Source organism: Lotus japonicus, chromosome 3 (assembly GCF_012489685.1).
Source record: "Lotus japonicus ecotype B-129 chromosome 3, LjGifu_v1.2".
NCBI lineage: Eukaryota > Viridiplantae > Streptophyta > Magnoliopsida > Fabales > Fabaceae > Lotus > Lotus japonicus.
In genome coordinates, this window is record NC_080043.1 from 14,925,970 (window position 1) to 14,945,945 (window position 19,976).

At 37.2% G+C, this 19,976-nt stretch overlaps 4 protein-coding genes across 5 annotated transcripts; 3 read left to right on the top strand and 1 right to left on the bottom strand.

The window, feature by feature from the left end:
• Positions 1-944: 944 nt before the first annotated feature.
• On the top strand, positions 945-1,458 carry LOC130746016 (photosystem II 5 kDa protein, chloroplastic-like). The gene has a single exon (XM_057598513.1). The coding sequence runs from the start codon at positions 1,014-1,016 to the stop codon at positions 1,335-1,337; it is 324 nt and encodes a 107-aa protein (XP_057454496.1). The 5' UTR covers positions 945-1,013; the 3' UTR covers positions 1,338-1,458.
• A 2,606-nt stretch (positions 1,459-4,064) lies between these two features.
• Positions 4,065-8,119, top strand: LOC130745402 (protein MAIN-LIKE 2-like). 2 transcript variants are annotated; one of them, XM_057597622.1, is made up of 5 exons: positions 4,065-4,378; positions 4,946-5,987; positions 6,070-6,827; positions 6,921-7,128; positions 7,168-8,119. In XM_057597622.1, exons 2-3 carry the CDS (start codon positions 4,949-4,951, stop codon positions 6,255-6,257), a joined length of 1,227 nt encoding a protein of 408 aa, XP_057453605.1. In that variant the 5' UTR covers positions 4,065-4,378; positions 4,946-4,948; the 3' UTR covers positions 6,258-6,827; positions 6,921-7,128; positions 7,168-8,119. The 2 variants fall into 2 exon arrangements, with proteins under 2 accessions (XP_057453605.1, XP_057453604.1); XM_057597621.1 differs by having other exon boundaries at positions 6,921-7,206.
• A 637-nt stretch (positions 8,120-8,756) lies between these two features.
• Positions 8,757-14,635, top strand: LOC130745403 (actin-related protein 7-like). The gene is made up of 7 exons (XM_057597623.1): positions 8,757-9,028; positions 9,152-9,367; positions 9,939-10,080; positions 11,289-11,533; positions 12,916-13,099; positions 13,794-13,861; positions 14,138-14,635. Exons 1-7 carry the CDS (start codon positions 8,951-8,953, stop codon positions 14,288-14,290), a joined length of 1,086 nt encoding a protein of 361 aa, XP_057453606.1. The 5' UTR covers positions 8,757-8,950; the 3' UTR covers positions 14,291-14,635.
• Positions 14,636-15,084: 449 nt separating this feature from the next.
• LOC130748680 (polygalacturonase QRT2) lies at positions 15,085-19,616 on the bottom strand. The gene is made up of 9 exons (XM_057601920.1): positions 19,308-19,616; positions 19,085-19,210; positions 18,569-18,736; positions 17,783-17,803; positions 17,485-17,692; positions 17,302-17,383; positions 16,899-17,007; positions 15,628-15,744; positions 15,085-15,515 (listed from the first exon to the last, which is right to left on the bottom strand). The coding sequence occupies exons 1-9, from the start codon at positions 19,542-19,544 to the stop codon at positions 15,297-15,299; spliced, it is 1,287 nt and encodes a 428-aa protein (XP_057457903.1). The 5' UTR covers positions 19,545-19,616; the 3' UTR covers positions 15,085-15,296.
• Between the last annotated feature and the right edge of the window lie 360 nt (positions 19,617-19,976).

Sequence of the window (19,976 nt, forward strand, 5' to 3'; positions counted from 1 at the left end):
GGCACTTCCACATAAGCTTTCAGACGCCACGTAAGCTTCTTCCGTTAAAAAATTGACGGTTGGACCAACGTTGTTCACGAAGTGTTAGGTGAGGGACGATTTTTGTAATTAAATTAGGTGAGGGACCAAAATCGTGGCTTTTGTAAATGTCAGGGACCAAAGTTGCAATTAAGCCTTACTTGTATAATTGATTCTAGCTCTAAACCAATTATGGGATGAAGATACAAAACTTAGCTTCTATCATGGACATAATTGTGCAATTTTACGACTTTATTTCATAACATTATCCTCTAAAAATTACTTTTTTTTCATAAACATATTTAAACATAAATGACATCATTTTCAATTCCATTTTATCATAATCAAAATTACTAAAGTTAATTATATTAAAAAGGAATTCTACTATTAAGTAATGATAACTAGAGATTCAAATAATGGAGACACCCAACATATAGCCCTTTTTTTTAATATATCTCTCTTATCATCAGTTATCACATATGTTATATGTCACATTCACTACTTGTCTTCCGTCTTTTTTTTTTTTTTACTTTGTGTGTGTGTCTGTTAGATGTCTACACGATGTGGATATCTCTGCACATCATTTTCCTTATAACAAGGCTGTAGTTTAGTGTTAATTAATCAGGTGAAATTTGTATTGTTTTAAGAGTGTTGGGTGGCTTAAGTTACTCTATATCAGATAAGCCCAGCCCTACATACACCAAAAAGAAACCCAAATGTTAAAGCCACTACAATCTACAAATAATTTTATCCTCCAAATTCGCATCACACAAGAAGCATATACACTAGCCTCATGACTACTAGGTTCCTTCATTATCATTTATTATCCTACGTGGCAATAACTTATTGGTCAATTCATGAATAAGATAAGATATTGCATTGTCATCCAGCCAGGTCGTTTTAGGTGACTTACATTCCATATATTCATCCTTCAATCTAACCACTAGCACCATCAAGAAGATTACTACAGCATTCCAAAAACTCTCATCTTAGAAATGGCATCATTCACCATGACAGCCTCAATCCTTGGCTCCCCAGTCCTTACCAGCCGGTCTGCAGTTGCAACACAGAGGAGATTCGTTGTCAATGCTGCTGCTACCAGAGCAGTTGAAGGGGACAACAAGGTGAATGAAGAGGGTAGCAACAATGGAAGGAGGAACTTGATGTTTGTTTCTGCAGCTGCTGCTGTTTGCTCTGTTGCTGGGATTGCACTGGCAGATGAACCTAAAAATGGGTCCCCAGAAGCTAAGAAAAAGTATGCTCCTGTTTGTGTCACCATGCCTACTGCTAGGGTGTGCCGCAAAGGGCCTCCAACTTAAGTTTTGGTAAATTTGTTTATGCTGATTGGAAATGTACAATGGATCAGTTGTAATGTTCTGATTTTCATTTAATCATCTCACTGTATGTACTAGTTGCTCATAAGGCATCAAATTTGCATGATCTCTAGACTAATGTTCTTAAAGCTCTCTTTGATTTCTTGCTATAACCTAGCATCTAATAGGTCCTCGATGAAGTCTACTCTGTCTCAAATTATTAAGCCAAGATACATGATAACCATACACTTAAACTAGAGAAATTCAAGCAAACATTCTTTAAATGATACATTCCAACATGCTCATTGTTTGTGATTGATCTATTTTTGAAAAGTCTAAGGCATTTCTCTCCTAACTTGGAAAATGTGTTACTTTTTGAAAAAATAAATCCATTCCAATGAGTGTATTATAGTGTGTCCTTTAGAGAGTCTTGCTAGCGCTCTACTTAAAACTATATTTTACTTACTCAATTAATTGCTACACTTTTTCTTGTGCCATATTAGACAAAACAGAGGATCCCTTGATCAATTAACCTTGCCTATTTATACTCGGGATCTGATATATTCACGCTTCATTTTCTACCATCTCATTTTCCTCAATTTTATTTTTCTATCTTTTTTCCCTATTATAACTTCAATTATATCTCTTATTTTTCTCTTTTATTTCTATCTTTCTTTTGGTTTTTGAGAATTTAGGGTGTGAATATAAACTTGCATCATCGTGTGCATATATACCTAAGTGTTGAAATTCCTTTAAAGATTTACTTCTCTAGCTCCTTAGTAGTCATACTAAGAGTTTCCTACAATCTCCATCAATCTTGTCTTAAGGCTGGTACCCTTATTCTAGAATCTTAAACAAAACATTATCTAATGCATATCTGCTTGGTAAAATTAAGTAGGCGCCCTTGCTAAGCTCTAGGATATCTAAAGGGGCGTTTGTTTGAGGTTGTGGAAACACATTTATGAGACTATAGAGGTTGAGAATGAATGTTCTCACATTTGTTTCAAATGGCACACCTTAATGTGTCTCTGCAAATGCCACACCTTAATGTATCACCAAAAAGTCTGCCCTTATCCCATCATACATGTTGGGTTTCTCCTTATTTGGGGGTTTCATAGAAGCATAAGAAAATACTTTGGTATCCATATCTTCCTTATAAATGAAGTTCTTTATCCCACATTGGGTGGTAATTTTTTTTTTTAATCGAAATTTAGAGCAAAACATATCAGGAAAAACCAGAGATAGAAGAAGAAAGTAAGGAAAAGAGAAGTTCTTTAAGCATCCAAAAATTTGTAGATCTAGGCTCGGGCTCAAAGGCTTCGGATATTCATTAGATTCAGGCTATCAGGTTAGCTTCGAATGTTATCTTCAGGTGCTCGTCCTTAAGTATTTCGTAAGGATGTGAAAGTTTATTATAATGGTTACCATGCTTTATAATAGAAGTATTGTGCCACTCTCAATCATGTATAAAATAAGGGGATCACTATGAACATTGTTTCAAATGATCGACTAAATGAGGAATCCATAAGGAAGTAGTGGGGAAAAGTAAAGACAAAGGTCGTTGCCCGTATATTATTGTGGTAAGACAGACCATAAGAAAATTGAATGTAGATTCAGTATGAGGGATTGCAAGTCTGGGAATGTTCACCTAGACCTGATAGATTCCCAGAAGGAGGAGGACAAGTCTACTCCAGCTGTTGTAGGGGAGGATTTGTGCCGGTAGATCCAATGTTATGTTAGACTATAAGGAACTTTGGAATAGAGGCTTGGGCCACATTACTGACAAGGGTCTTCAGATGCTTGCCAAAGACTATCTCCCTAGCATAAGAGGACTAGTTTTAGAGTCTTGAACAGAGATCACTTGGCTGGTAAGCAAAACATATATAGTTACATTTCGGAGATCATATTATCCGTCATGGTTTTTATTTCACATTATTATTGGAATTGATGCTTAACCAATGTGCTAAATAGGTTTTTGTATAATTCTTGACTTAATTTTGTTTAATAAGCATGCTAACCTATGTTAGACTTTGCGGGGCAAGTCATCTCAACAGATAGTTTCGAATGACAATACCGGTGACGATAAAGATTGTCCAATGGTAGTGACAATGGTAGAGAACGACCGGCATCAATAGCAAAGTATGTTGTACGATGTGAACAATGATAGTGGAGGGAGGGTGCTTAACAATGTTTGTGGTGATGATATGTAACAACGATAAAAGGGAAAAATGTTTATCACATCATACTTTTTTTCAAACTCAATTAGGATAAAAGTTGCTCCAATAAGTTTTTATAGGATAAATTTATCATGTCAATTAACTCAACAAACACTAGATTAATATAGAACATTATGTCCGAGCCAAGAACATCAACTTTTCTCATATACAACACCCAATATGAGATATTGTTTAATAAAAATCAAAATATATTACTTGAACTAACCACTCATTAATTTATCTTATTGTCTTTATCTAATTACATCAAACTAAACTAAATAATACAAAACCAAATTTAGAAAGTAAAAAATGTCATTAGAAAACAATAAATTAAAACAGTAAATTATCTAAGATGTGTTGATATTTTAAAAATTTTCAAAATAAAAATTTTAAGAGCCATTTTCCAAGACAATTCATAATAATAATAATAGTCAAGAACGAATAACTTTGTCCAAGCTAGTAGTTGAGGTTCGAATTTCAACTCTTGCACATGATTAAAAGAAATCATTGGTTAGCCTCCTAGCGCCGGGAATTAGATTTCCCACCCCTGGGTTTAGAATTGCCACCCCATTTAAAAGTGGGGAAAAACCAATATTGCCCCTCCGTGTTTTAGTCCGAATGTATAACATTCGGACTCCTCCGAATTTTCAAATGTCGGACTCAGTTAATAATAGAACAAAACTATCAATTCAGATTCACATTTGTAACGGGACAGAACATCAACTCTCGGACTGGTTCAGGAGAAGCGACCCAGAGGCACCCAAATCGACCCACACATCACGACCAAAAGCAACCAAGAATCATCTGTGATTCAAAACCGACCACACTGAGGTAATTTGTTGGAATCCACGACCAAGAATCATTTGTATTTTGAATCATGTGTATTTTGATGAGTTAGTGTTGTGATTTCAAATTTAGGGTTTCAAATTTAGGTATTTCAGATTAGGTTAGGTTTCGAATCCCTTTTTATGAGTTGATTTGGTGAAATTTCATTCCTATTGTGATTTCTGGGGTATATGGGGTTCTGAGGTGCGAATTTGGGGATATTCGTACTCCGAATCTTGAAGATTCGGACTGGTTCAGGACTTCAAGATTCGGACTGGTTCAGGACTTCAAGATTCGGACTTGAGAGATTCAGTACTGTCTCTCCTATTGCTTCTGTTATTGTTTTTCATGATAAGATGAATGGGGTGAAGATAATTTCCATGCTTTTGGCTATCTTAGGGTAGTGGTTAAGGACATAACCAACTTGAGATTTCACATTTGAATTTCATAACATTATTTGAATTGTATTGAAATTTCATAACATTAGTTTACTGTGTATACTTGTGGATTGCTTCAACTAGTTAGTTACTCATTACATAGCTATTAATCTGTTTTCCTTATTTTTTCTGATAGATTATGGCGAGGACAAAGCAAACTAAGAGGGTATCGTCTGAAGAGTTGGCCGATCGTCGTGCCTATCTCCACGCTTCTCATAGGCGAGGTGATCATGATACAGATGTGTCGACTTCTCGGAAGCGGGCTAGGAAGGGTGCTAGGAAGGGGGCTCCGAAGGCGACCACTGAGGTTCCTGCCCCTGCTACTGAGGTTCCTGCTACTCAGGTTCCTGATACTGAGGTTCCTGCCCCTTCTACTGAGGTTCCTGCTACTCAGGTTCCTGCTACTGAGGTTCCTGCTCTCTCGACGCCTGAGGTTACTGCTACTGAGGTTTCTCCTCAGTCGACGCCTGAGGTTACCGCCCACGATACTGTTGAGCCTTCCACCTCTTCACTTGATATTGATGCAGTTGAGGAGCCGGAGTCGGAGTCGGGGTCGGAGTCGGGGTCTGAGTCTGAGATTGAGGGTGAGGATGTAGAGGTAGAGGATCCGAATATGCCGCCGCTCCAGAGAGATCCACCGTTTCCTGGTGGGCCGGTTGAGTTGTCACTTCTGCAGCATTACCCGGATCACATAGCGCCGTGGACGTGGCATACCCTACTAGGCACCACTGACCCTCGTTATTCTGAGCGAGGTGATTTGAGGCTTGCCACTGCTGGTACGAAGCTCGGGCTGATGACGTGTGAGGGGGACAATTACAGGGAGGTCCGGTTGATTGTGGAGAGGAGCGGACTGTATCCACTGGTCAGGTGCAGCTATGTAGAGACGGATCCAGGGCTTATATCGGCCCTTGTGGAGAGGTGGCACGAGGAGACTAGTAGTTTCCACATGCCATTTGGGGAGATGACTGTCACCCTTGACGACGTCTCCGCTCTTCTTCACATCCCGGTTGGTGGGAGATTCTACACTCCAGGAGTGGCCTCGAGATATGATGTGGCAGAGACCTGCGCTTTGCTGTTAGGGGGGGATGCAGATTTGTACATGGCTGAGTTTGATAAGCTTAGGGGTCCGACTATGAGGTTCAGCTTCTTGCGAGACCTTTACCCGAAAGCTGTTGCAGGTTTGTTTCATTCATTATCTGAACTTTTTCCAACTATTATTTATATTTACTTAATCATAATTGGTATTACATTGTAATGTAGAGGGGCGGTACGAGCATGCAGCCAGGATGTACCTGATGCATCTTGTTGGCGCGACATTGTTCGCCGACAAGAGTGGGGGGCACTCATTCTCCGCCCGTTGGATAGGCATGCTACAGGATCTTGAGCGGGTGTCGGAGTTCGCGTGGGGCGCCATGGCCCTTGCCACGTTGTACGACCAGCTTGGATAGTCTTCTCGCAGCGGGGTCAAACAGATGGGCGGTTACACTTCCCTGTTGATGGCCTAGGTCTTTGAGCACTTTCCAGACAGGCTCGTTCGCCGGTATGCGAACCCGGCTTACACAGAGGACCAGCCCAGAGCTCGTAGGTGGACAGAGTCACGGTCGGGGCATGCTAGGCTTGACGAGAGGCGAGTACTACTTGATGAGTTGACGGCCGACGACGTCACTTGGACTCCATATGAGGCCCACAGGGAATGGCGACAGCGGGATGAGAGGGCTTTGTTCTCAGGCTACATTCGGTGTCCCTATCCCCCTGCTGTGCGACCTCATCTTCCGGAGCGGGTCATGCGACAGTTTGGGTATATACAGACGATCCCGCGCCACCCTAGTGAGATGGATAGATCTCCCGCAGCTGAGGCTGTTGATGCGGCATTCGCAGGTTATGTGCAGTACTTGTTCCCTGAGGGCGACCCTGCTATAGAGGAGGGACAGGCTGTGGGCGGTTACATGGATTGGTACGCTAGAGTGTCTCATTGTTTCATCATACCGGATGAGAGGAGGATTGATCTCAGTGCCGTGGTAAATTTTAAATTTTATTTCTATTTTCTTTATGCACTTGTGGTTTTCTGTATGTGATTTACTAACAGCGTTTTTTTTATTATTTACTTTCAGGCTGCTTTGCGTAGGGCTTTAGAAGTCCTTGAGTTGTCACTTGAGGTGGATGATGCTTTGCTGCCAGGCACACAGGCCCGCGCTTTAACGGAGAGAGCACTTCGCATCCTCCAGGACTTGGCTGGGACATAGGGCATTGCTTACGCTGCTGGGAGAGGAGGTCTGGGAGCAGGTGGCCGAGTAGGTGGCCGAGCCGGCGGCCGAGCAGGTGGCCGAGCAGGTGGCCGGGAGGGCGGCAGGGCAGCAGGTGGCCGGGAGGGCGGCAGGGCAGGAGCCAGGGGAGGTCGTAGGGGTAGGGGAGGTCGTCGGGGTAGGGGACAGTAGGGGACATTAGTTGTATGAGCATTTTGTTGACATTACTATTATGATATTAGGGGACTATGTATTTTGCACTACTATTTCGGATTAGTATGAGTTTTATCTTCACTTTAACGTATATTTTTTTTTTTATTTTTCACTTTTACCCTAAACCCTAATAATTTGTGAGCTTTATCTTCACTTTAACATTTTTTTTTTCTTTTTCACTTTTATAATCAACCCTAATAATTTTAAAAATCAATAACTTTTATAACCAACCCTAATAATCAACCCTTGTAATGGAAACCAAAACCTGGCACTCAACAACACAAACCCTTGTAATGAAGTTTAATCTTCAAGATATAATCCGAAACTTCAACCTTCGGATCAGTATGAAACTTCATCCTTCGGATTAGTATGAAACTTCAACTTCCGGACACCTCTGACAGATTCTACCACCTTTTTCAGCACTATTACTCCATAGCTTCACCTACCTCACCACCATTATGGCCTGCATAAACTCCTCAACCACCAAACCACCCCCCATTACATTTCACTTCTGATCACCCTCACTCCCTCACTTCCTCTTTTCTTACTACCCCTCAACCCCCCACCACCATCATTGCACCACCAACAACAACCTTCATGCACCACCAACAACAACCTTCATCAACCAGCACCACCTTGGTATGTATCATTGCATCCATTATAATTTGCCAATAATATACGTTTGTTTATATTTTCTACCATTTAAATTTCTCTTCATTTTTTGCCACCACCATCACTTCAACTTTTCTGCCCCGACATAAATCCGAATGTTCAAGTCTCGGATTAGTACGAAAGTTATAGTCTCGGATTAGTACGAGAGTTATAGTCTCGGATTAGTACGAAAGTTATAGTCTCTAATTGTTATCTGAATATAACCTTGTCCAATGTAGTCAAGGTATGATAATCTTCTTCCACATCTAAAATAAAGCATTTGAATCTTTTCCACATCTACAACAAAGCATTTGAATCTGTTTTCATTATACAGGTATTTTCAAAGGACAGTGCACCTCCACCTGGAAGCTTCACAAACATAACAGAAGATTAATATTAGTTCTTTACTAATTCTATATTAAGGACTATTTGTGTAACTTTTGAAATGCTGAACTTAGATTTCGTATTGTTATTTTGCTTTACTTTTCCAATGCTTAACTTGGATTATGTATTGTAATTTTGTTTAAATTGGATTATGTAACTTTTCAATTTTAAAGTCATGTTATATTTGCTCCAATTGGACTAAAGTCATGTTATTTTAACTGTAATTAAAGAATCCGAAGGTTTAACTCTCGGACTAGTCCAGAACATCAACCTCTGGACTGGTATGGAGGTTTAAGTCCCGGAGGGTATTCCCGGCATTTTTTTAAAAGGGTGGCAATTCTAAACCCAGGGGTGGGAAATCTAATTCCCTTAATGTACTTCGGCGAAAAATTAGTCTCACGACTCACACTACTACTGATATAGTTGGTCAAAAGTCAAAACCAAAAAAAAATAGTCAAGAACGAAACTGCATATTCAAAATTAAACCCGCTAATAACTGCAACCTCCTCCTTCATTTCGTTCAGTAGTTGCAGCAGCAGCAGCAGTAGCAGCAGCTCGTAATCGCCACCACTCACTTCAGCGGCAAAAGCTTCTTTCAGAAACCAAAAACTAGGGTTAGGGTTAGGGTTTCCATTCCTTCGCACACAGCCATGGAGGCCGCAGTCATCGACGCCGGTTCCAGCCTCCTCAAAGCCGGTTTCGCAATTCCCGATCAAACTCCCGCAATGGTATTCAATCAATTCCCTACTCTCTTCCAATTTTGCATAAATTGAAGTGTTAAATTTGTGCTGCACCGCAATGTGTGTCCCTAATTGTGCAAATTTTTGTTGTTTGATGGGTTTATGGTGCAGATAATTCCTACCCAGATGAAACGAATGGTTGATGATGGTTCAGTGAGTGATAATTCGTTGGCGGATGAGATTGCCGTTGATCCGATCGTGCGAGGGTACATTCGAGATTGGGATGCTGTTGAGGATTTGTTGCAATATGTTTTGTACACTGGCCTTGGGTGGGAATTGGGCAATGAAGGACAGATACTATTTACTGATCCACTTTGTACCCCAAAGGTTTTGACTTGACTTGAGGAGTTTCTGTTCAATAGTCATTTAAAATTAAATTTTAATGATTTTGAAATCCCAGTTTTGATGGGGTTTTTATCAGTTTTTTAGCTTATTTACTGCAATATGCACTTGTAAACTATTTTTGTTCTGTTTGGTTGATCATGGTTTGGGCTTAATGTCATTGCTGTAAATTAAAGCTAGTGAAAATAATCCTTTTCGGTACCATTTTTTTATTTTCTTTGTTATGATTTCTAACTAGATTTAAGTCATTTAACTATCTTTACTGGAAATAACTAGTTATTTACCCAGGTTATCCAAACAGGGTCTTAATGCATGTCTGTTCCAACATTTGCCTCATTGATTACCTAATTCTGTTATGTATTCTTTATACAGGCTGAAACTACTTTTCTGTATGTATATGGTATCTTCTAGGGAAAATTTATGTTTCCTGTTTATGATTTTATGACTTTATCCAATTGATTGATGGAAATGAAATTGGGGTAGCTAGTTGATAGTATTCTTTAATGTGCATTGCTATACAGATTTTCTTTAACATTTATATTGTATTGTTTTCCAGGCTAATAAAGAACAGTTAGTGCAACTATTGTTTGAAACATTCAACGTATCAGGGTTTTATGCCTCAGAACAAGCAGTGTTGTCACTATATGCTGTGGGACGTATCTCAGGCTGCACAGTTGATATTGGTTATGGAAAAATAGGTATACTTTTTTAGAGAACCAGAATTGAAGATTTGTTTGAATTGTATGAATATGTATTACATTTAATTGATGGTTTGTTTGATTTGCTTGCTATAGTGTATGCCAAGTTGTCTGATTAGGATGTGGATGCATGCTATCTCTGGCACATAATCATGTGATGTTGATGTAGTTAGGGCGCCACGGGTTACGAGACATATGTTGTGTGGTCGTGTTCTCTGTATTGCAATGGAGTAATTAAATAAAAATATATTAAGTTGCTTTATCATGTCTTAGTGATACAATAAATTGCCCTATCAGCTAAGAAGAGTCAATAAAAGAGTAAGTCCTATAATTTCATCAGATAGTAAAGACTATAACCAATTTTAGATTTGCATGGAAGGAAAGGTTAAAATCAAGGTTGTCATCTCATCAATCATAGTCTTGGATGGAGAAGTGTTTCCTAAAAAAATGATTGAAAATATAGAGGAGAGAGCATAAAGACGAAGATAAATCATGATAGCTTAGGAAATTAGATATGGGTGATAATTACTAGTAGAACATGTAATGTAAGGTTCTTGTAGGCTTGTTGCAGGTAGAGGTATTGGAGCAGGAAATGAATACTTGTAAAATCTTTCATTTTAAATTTGACTGGTTACCTTATCTAAATGCACATTAAAAAGAGTTTAGTTCTTCCTATGGAATCAGTTTTCCGGCAAATGGATTATATAATTTTGTTATGAGTCCTAAACATTAGCTTTTCTCTATTATCCTATTCTCTCCCCAAGGGTTTCCTGTTCATTTAAAGTTAATATACTTTAATTCCATTTTCTGGTACTTTCTAATTTTATACAATAACCAAAGCCTTTTCCCATTGGGTGAGGTATGCCTCATGGATCATTTGATGCCATAAATATTAGTCCTGGTAATTTCTGTTTATCAAACTAATATTTACAAATACAAGAATATTATTATGGTTATAGGTATTGTATGTGATTTAAAGTAATCTATACATGGTGGGAACTTGAAAGACTAATAATTCTTATATGGTTGCTTTAGATCTTGGCTTCAGATAAGCGTTCTGTTGTTAAACACTTAAGCTTCTACTACGTTCAGTGTGTGCTATCTAAGTAGATGAACAGATGGCTGAGCCTTTTTCTTTCAATGTGAATTTGCTCTTGATCTTACTAGTTCTTATGTGCCTCTTGATCTTTTTTGCCTTTTGTAATTAGATATTGCTCCGGTAATTGAGGGTGCTGTCAACCACATTGCCTCGAGAAGATTTGAGTTTGGAGGTACTGATCTCACTAATTTTCTGGCACAAGAACTTGGCAAATCCAATCCGCTAGTGAATATCAGCATGTCTGATGTTGAGAAAATAAAACAGCAATACTCATGTTGCGCTGAAGATGATTTAGCTTATCAGAAGACCCAAGATTCTTGCCCTGCGGAGACACATACCCTTCCTGATGGACAGGTCTGCCTTTTTGTTTTTCAATCTATTAGTTTTGACTTAATATGATACTTGTTCTTGATTTTTTTGTTTGGTCCGTTCTTCCCTCAAGTTTGTTGATGTTCTACTGTAAATGTGTGAATTAACACTGGTTATGGCAGTGGGAAGGAGACAAAAATAAAAGGGATGGTGGGTTGAAATTGAAAGTCAATAAGGACTAAGGTGAGACTAAGCAGGCTTACTTTATATTGCTCCTGATTTAAACAATGCTTATGGACAGAAGAGAGATGGTTGGCATTTGTTACCTTTGGTTGAGTCATTAACCAGTTATCCCAAAAACTTAGCTATTTGCTAAATGACACATGAATGGTTTTAAATCATATCTCTAACATGTCACAAGAGCCCATTGGGCTTGAAGCGTGTACAATGCACAAGCTCACCTACTTATGGTGAAATTCAACTTTTAATTATAATAATTGGTGTCAACAAGGATCAAACTCTAGATCACTCGGTTATAGAGACTCTGATTCCATTTCAAGAAGCAACTATCCCAAAATCTTGAGCTGTTGGGTGAATACACATGAATGGTTCTGTATTATATTTCTAACAGGTTGCACTATGTTCTAATTCCTTAGCATTGTCAAGTCTTATTTTTTTGCCTGTTCATGTGGAACTTTCTTTCAGTGTGATGTATGAACTGAATTTTCGATGACATGCTTTACTTGTTCTCTACAAGCTTTGTCAGAAAATTTCATCTTCCAGTAGGAGGCGGTTTAGCAATTCGTTCCTCAAATGGTGTTGAAGCTAGCTACATATGTTTTCATTGAAGGAGGCTTTAGAATATAGGGTCTTAGTAATGGGCATTTATTTATCGGATGTCCCTGAAGGGACTCATTTATTTATACGTTCTTAAAATTAGATTTAGTTGACTTAAGTTATCAAAGCTTCTATTCTAGTTGGTTGAAGTCGAAAGACAATGTTGCTCATCATCATTTCACATCGAGAAGAGGAGATTATCATTGAAATGAAATAAAGACTACTTCAGGTGTAAGTCCGTTTCTTTTTTAGATAAAAGTAATTCAATATGGATGCATAATTTGTATCAGTTCGGTAGAGGCATGGAGACTTGAAGAGTTCTGATAGATTTGTCACCGTACCCATTCCAGAGGAAGATTTGATTTATGAGACTTCAAACATCAACAGTTTTGTTTGACCAATTACAGCAAGTTATAAGTTTCCTGCATGTTTAACGATATGATCATACAGATGGTCAGAAAGGCCATGGACCTTTAAGTTTTGATTGCCGTTCCCATGATATAATATTCTATCTTAACCTAGAGCTCTCACATTTTAAAGTTGGATCTCTATTATTTTATGACTTGATCTAGCAATTGAACTTTATGTAGGTGATCACAATTGGAAGAGAAAGATATACTGTCGGTGAAGCTTTATTCCGTCCATCTCTATTGGGTATAGAGGCTCATGGCATTGTTGAGCAGCTTGTCCGTACTATTTCTAGTGTGTCATCTGATAATCATCGGCAACTTCTGGAGAATACCGTGGTTTGTGGTGGCACTTCTTCAATGACTGGTAAATTGTTAGTTTTGGTGAATCTAGTACAAGATTGATCTGAGTTTCTTCTTATTTGTATTTGAAGCACATTAGACCGATCTTTTGTCTATACATTCAAATTTTTACTAAATGGAATCACAAAACTTTCTACGCAGTATAAGGGATCCTATGTTTCTTTGTTAAATGGGAGTGCAGTAGAACTACATATTGAGACAATATATTTCATATTGTCTAATCTGGATGTAAACTTACAAGGCTATTAACGTAATTTTCTTAAACTTAGTCCTCCTTATTTGTTACAAACGATGCCCAATTTGCATATGAAGTTTTTCCTTTTTCCAATTCAATCTATATGACTTTGAAGTTAGAATATTGTGGTGATCTGTGTGGTAATGTTTGGACTTCAAAGATAATTTAATGGAGCTATATGGCACAGGGTTCAAGTTCAACTTAGAAGCCTGGTCCAAGTGATATGAATCACATCTCAGATTCACAAAATTTACTATTCTGCTGTCAATGATTTCGCCGCATTAGTTGCATATGAAATTTGGGTCTATTCTCATTAGCAAGCAAATGCCCGTTGTGTCATATGTCAATTTATTCTGCATGCTCATTACAAAATGAGGGTCATCTCTCAGCAATCTGGCCTCTTTTTATGAATTTTTTGTTTTACTTGTGCCTTCTGACATGCTAATCTTGCTTCTACCTGCAGGTTTTGAAGAGAGGTTTCAGAAGGAATCTTTCCTAAGTTCATCTGCTGTTCGACCTACCCTAGTCAAGGTAATTTGCTTGTAAAGTAAATAATGTAAGACGTCTCATAGGCATTATAAATGTTAACTTGCCGACGCTACCTATCTAAATAGTTGCACAGTTTGGAGGTTAATAATTCTTGAAATCTATTGCATATCGTAATCAAATACAGGATCGAAATCTCTGTCATCCATTTTCTTCTCTGATTATAGTTCATTGTTGTCATATATTTCTCTGGACATAAACTTTATCGTCATTCATGTTCTAATTTGTTTCTGCTTGTGGGTAATGTGCGACTTAATGCAGCCTCCAGAATACATGCCAGAAAATTTAACTAAGTATTCTGCTTGGGTGGGAGGTGCCATACTTGCCAAAGTAGTTTTTCCTCAAAACCAGCATGTAACTAAAGGGGACTATGATGAAAATGGACCTTCCATTGTGCATAAGAAATGCTTCTGATGGGATTCATCTGCACGATCTCTCCTCAAACAGCCAGTTCCTTTACACTGCCTTCATTTGTCTTTAGATTCTATGTGCAATCAGATGCATGTATGATTTTGTAAACTACAATGTATCTCCAAGAACTAAATGCAATCATATTTCCCTGCATGAGTGTCTCGGCACCAGAGGTAGATAGTTTCAGTATAATCTTGATCTAACAGAAGATATATACATGTTTGTCTCAGCAATAGCAGCTTGATTATTCTTGTAATGAACCAGCAAGAGATTCAGTTGGGTCCTCAGTGACCTCTGCTTGCACACTTTCTCTGAACTATTTCTGTAGTGTTATCACTTTAACTTGAACTTTGGTTTCCTTGTAATTTGTTTTCTTGTCGATAACATTGTTAACAGTTAACACAATTAAGAGGTGTGCCAATAATATGCAGGTGTGCCTAATTGCAATCAACTACCCATAAGGGACATCCAACAAAATTAGAATCATAACCAATAGTCTGGCACAATGAACTTTAGTGTATCTTTATTTTCTATGTTTCAAGTAATTCAGGGTTGTTAATCACGCACTACAGCGGTGCAATTGCACTATCGTGCAGCGGATGGGCCACTAGGTGCTACAGCGAATCCCGTCGTGGAACATTTTACGGTTGCAGCCGCTTCAGCGGCCAAATTCGCAGTCATCGGAGTGCTACAAATACCCGTGCGAAGTTATTTGGTGATAACTATTTGTAAATATGCAGGAAAATCGTCAGTGTGCAAAATATAGATATAAAGGACTTCCATTTGCTCATGAATTAATGGTCTTGTAAAAGGACGCAATAAGACGAAGAAAAACACTAGTAAAAATTAAGGTGGTTTGACTATTTTAAAACCTACCTTATGGTAAATTTATTGAATCGATCTGCTTCAAAGTTTTTTGGACTAGTAAGTTGTGTAACATTTATATGCCTCTCTGTGCCTAAATATAACTGAATTGGTATTTACAAATCCGAGTAATTAACGTCATTCTTCAATAAGAGCATTGAGGAAAAAACTTTCCTACATATCCAACATTCTCACACGAAGCAGTGGTCCTTCCATGGCCTTGTTCTGGTTTTAAAATCACCTCTTGCACGAAGATTCCCTTGCAAGGAACAGTTTTGCTGCAATTAAATTTGATTGCCAATTCTGAGGCACTTGTTCCACTTATGTTTTTGTACACCACGTTGCTCAATTGCACTGCTGAGTGCTGCAATTTCAGACAGACATGGTTGTGATTATGATAAATTTCATGCAAAGCTATTTGATAGAATAGAAGCATTTGCTCCTTTTGTAGTTAATTTCAGAGATTTCGATATTACCTGTTCATGGCATGGCTTGTCCTGGTCACAGTAGTTTTGATCTATGATTATGGGATTAGACACATTTCTCATTGCTATGTTCTGAAACTTGATGTTTCTTGCAAAGCCTGAACCTCCCTGTGTTGAGATACAATGAAAATATGTTAATTATCATAATTAAAAAGACAAAACTTAGAGTTCCTTTTTATTGTTGTTCAATCACAATATAACACATGAGTTAATAAATAAATAAAACACCATACTAATAAATTAAGAAAGTGGGTGGTTTAGTTTTTCATTGCGCAATAGTATGAACGGTAACTAAAGTACTGTATTTAAGTTTTTCCTAATTAAAACATCTCTCATCTTTTAAAAGTACTCTTCTTATGAACAAGTTGTATTCTTTGAAAATTTTCTCTCCGTTAAATTAGATTGAGTATTCTCTTATGAATTATTTTAGTCATATCTCGAGTGAATATAGTAACGTTAAAACACACACCATTACATGTTTGAGACATCGTGGATGAACCTTGGTGTTACGCATATAAATAGGGATTGGCCTTGTAATTGAGATATGTTGAAATTTATATGCGTAACACTAGGTGATCTAATAACTTATTTATGATATACCACTGAACTTGGAAGAACTTATGATTGGTCTAAATAAGTTTAATATAAGCCTATACTTTACCCAAAAAAAGTTACCTAAGGGCTGATTAATTATATGAGCAAATTTGAAGGCTCTATATTTTTTTAAATTGTAGTAGAAAGTTCTTCATTTGGGATAATTTTCCAGGTAATTGTCGTGTCATTCCATGAAAAAGAAATGAGTTGCTGGTTAGTGGTTCTAATTAGTTAAGAAGGAAAATCCAGAAGAAAGTTGAACTGCACATTGTTTTAAATAAAATGTTGTTGACTTGTTTGAAGAAGGTTAGGAACTAGTGGATTGTGTAAACTTGCCAACAAACGTGGTTAGTTGAAATATTCCAGGTCAACTTTGGGTCAGTTAGAACTTAGAAGTGATAATAACCAACCAGATAAAGCTGAAAGGTAGTGAAGAGCCAACAAAAAAAATTGGAACTTTTGGTGCACTATTGCCCCATATACCAGTCCCTGAATCATTGGTCAACTTCCCAATGTATATAACTTAAACCTAAATTTGGCAACTTATCATTTTTATCTTTCAATTAATTATAAAGTTCAAACAAATTTTCTTGTGTGTAAAAACCAATCCCCTTTCTGCAGTTCAATTACTTGTAATAATGTAAGTAACAGCAAAGTCCAATACTTACTTGCCAAGTCTTTATTCTCACTCCATTAGTAGTTTCTGTTAAGATGGCTCTGTTCACTACCACATTGGATACCTGAGCTTCCGAGTTACCTTCTCCTAAGCTCCCAATACTGCAAAACAATACAACATCAATTAAGGTAAATTGACTAAACAAAATTTTACTTGAGGTTTTTAAATTACAGTCAGCTATCAGGAAAATCATGACAGAGACCTCTAAAATTGCAATTGCGTAAATCTTTATTTAAAATCACATAGATTGACCTTCTTATGAAATTAATTTGCAAAGAAACTCTTTTTCACTTGTGAATCATATTTTTCATGATCTCGATTGACAAAACATTTATATAAAATCAAATCATGGCTGCAACTTAGAGTTATTATTTGTGGTTATAATAATCACAAACCTGATTCCATGTCCTGGACCGCAAATGATATCAGAGGCTCGAACATTTTTCGACCCACTTACGATGGAAATACAATCGTCACCTTCAATAAAACAGTGGGAAAATTAAACTTTAGGAATTTGAAAATTCCAGTGAATTTTTTTATTTATTTTTCATTTTGTGCATTGATGTTGGTTTTTTTACCTGTCCTAATAACACTGTTGCTTATGATAATGTTTTGTGTCCCAGTGACATGAATTCCATCAGTGTTGGGGCTGTTCCCTGGTGCTCTGATGATCAAATTCAAAGCTCTAACGTTGTAGCATCTCTGAAATCTAATGTGCATTTGCTGTGCATTCTTGAACCTCAGGTTTGCCACTCTCAAATTGGTGCACTCATTGAAAGTCACAGCCTGTGCAACAAATTTTCCACAAAAAAAAATTAGTATGGAAGTTGGAAACAGAAGTCAAAAGATTCAATATTATAAAGAAGATTAACTTACAGTTGGCGCATCCCTACATGGCTGTGAAACAAAAGAGGGTAAAGGAAATCATGGTCAGTATTGAAAACCTCAAGAATAAAAATTGAAATAAATTAAGGAGGAGCAAATTTTAGATTTTTTATGACTAAATATTGGTTCATCCAAAAAGTACCATTGATTGAAATCATAATTAATGTTATTTTGATTTGATTTGATAAATTATTCTGTATTTATTTTGCTTTTATTTTAATCATAAAAATACATGTTTTTACTTTATTTTATTTCTTAAAATGTTTGTGATTTTTTGGGTGAAACCTTATAGTGATAAAAATAAAAATAATTATTTTGATTATTTCTGCACTTGTGCTCCCATAGTTGGCCACTAAATGTGCTTCATTTCTATCAGCAAGGATGAGCCCTTAACTTGATGGTTAAAGGACAAGGTTAGCAACCACTAGGTGTGGTGTGGCATGGACTTTTGCTCACCTCTACCCTTAGCTAAGAGGTTGGGAGCTCGATTCTCGCGCATAGAAATGAAGCACATTTCATGGTCAGTTATTTACCGTTTAGTGTGAACACCTGCAACAATAAGTTTAGTCACAAAACTCACAATTTTAGATTGCATAAAAAAAATCTTTTAAAAGAAGAAGCTACATAATTTTTTTATGCAATTTTTTTTTATATAGTGACCAAGAAAACAAATGAATAGAAACAACTTTCGTTTTGGAGTTGTAACAAAAAAAAACTTTCATTTTGGAGTGAATGCAATAGGAGGTTGAGTTTATAGAGTGAAATCCAATAACGTACAAGGCTTTCGTTGATTTTACAAGAGTTCTGCCACCATTTTCTCCCATTGCCATTGATGGTTCCGCCACCATCAACTCTGAGATTCGTGACATTGTTAAACATAATCCAGAGTCGTCTATCTTTTTCATATGCTGAAAATTTAGGCCAAGCTTTGATTGTTCCATGAATCTAACATGAAACAAACACATAACAATTACATGAGTTACTAGTGCACATTGAAGGTGAAAAACAACTCAATTTCTCACGAGGCGTTACTAGTGAAATTTTTTTTTGGTTACAAGAAGAAAACAAGTGTTACTAGTGAATGTAGCATCTCTGGTCAAGAATTTTGTCCCAAATGGTGTTTGATTTTATATTCCAACCAGTAAAATTATATCATGTTAATTAAAAAATACATGGTTCTGACATTTATAACCTTATCTGAGTGGTTTCTAATTAACATGACACAATTTCATTAGTGAGACATGAAATAAGACATCATTTGAGAATCGCCGATCTTTGATCACAGTATCTCACCTTGAAGGAAGTATTGGGATGACAAGGGCCTGAAAATTTTATTGGCTTTAGATGATAGACCCTGTTTTCAGGTACCACAAGAGCACCCCCTTCGGAACATGCCTGATCCCATGCCATCTCAAATGCCTATAGTGCAATAAAACAAAAACAAAAAAAAAAGAGTGAGAGATTGAGAACTGAAATATACTTAAATTTCACCTACCTCATGTTGTTGTTACGTTACCTCATTATCACCACTTTCATCGTTATCTCTGGGTCCATAGTCATCAACATCAAACGTTCTTTGAGGCCATGAAAATGGGGAAGGTTGAGGAGCCAGTTTCTTGACACCAAAATGCTCATCAGGTTGATCATAATTTGTTTTATGATGTGTGTCATCAATGTAAGAGCCAAGACACAAGCCAAATGAGAGGATCATGATGAAAAGTGAATGTGAAAGTACTAAACTTTGTGGAGACATTTTGATGTTTCACCTTATGGGAAAAGAGAAACTGAATGAAGGGAAATTAAAAAGAGTACTTGTAATTAATGATGTTAAAGAGAGGTTTGTGGTAAATGTCAAAGGAAGAGCTATCATATTTATAGAAAAGTTGGATTGTGCAATTGAGAACGGATTGTGCAATTAAACCAAAGTGTGATGGTAGAGACCGGGAAGAAACCTGTATTGGGGTGGTACCAGAATTTGTGCTTGTTTACCAACAATCAAACATTTTGCACTGAACATTTTTCATGTGTCAACCAATTGACTACAAGACCAGATTTTGCACCATAACATGTGTGCCTATGCAATATTACATATACCTTTATACTCTAAAAATTAATTAAATAAAATGTCAAATTGGGTAGCACTCAATCTTTTATTTTATACAAATCGGGCAATGCTGGTGAAGAC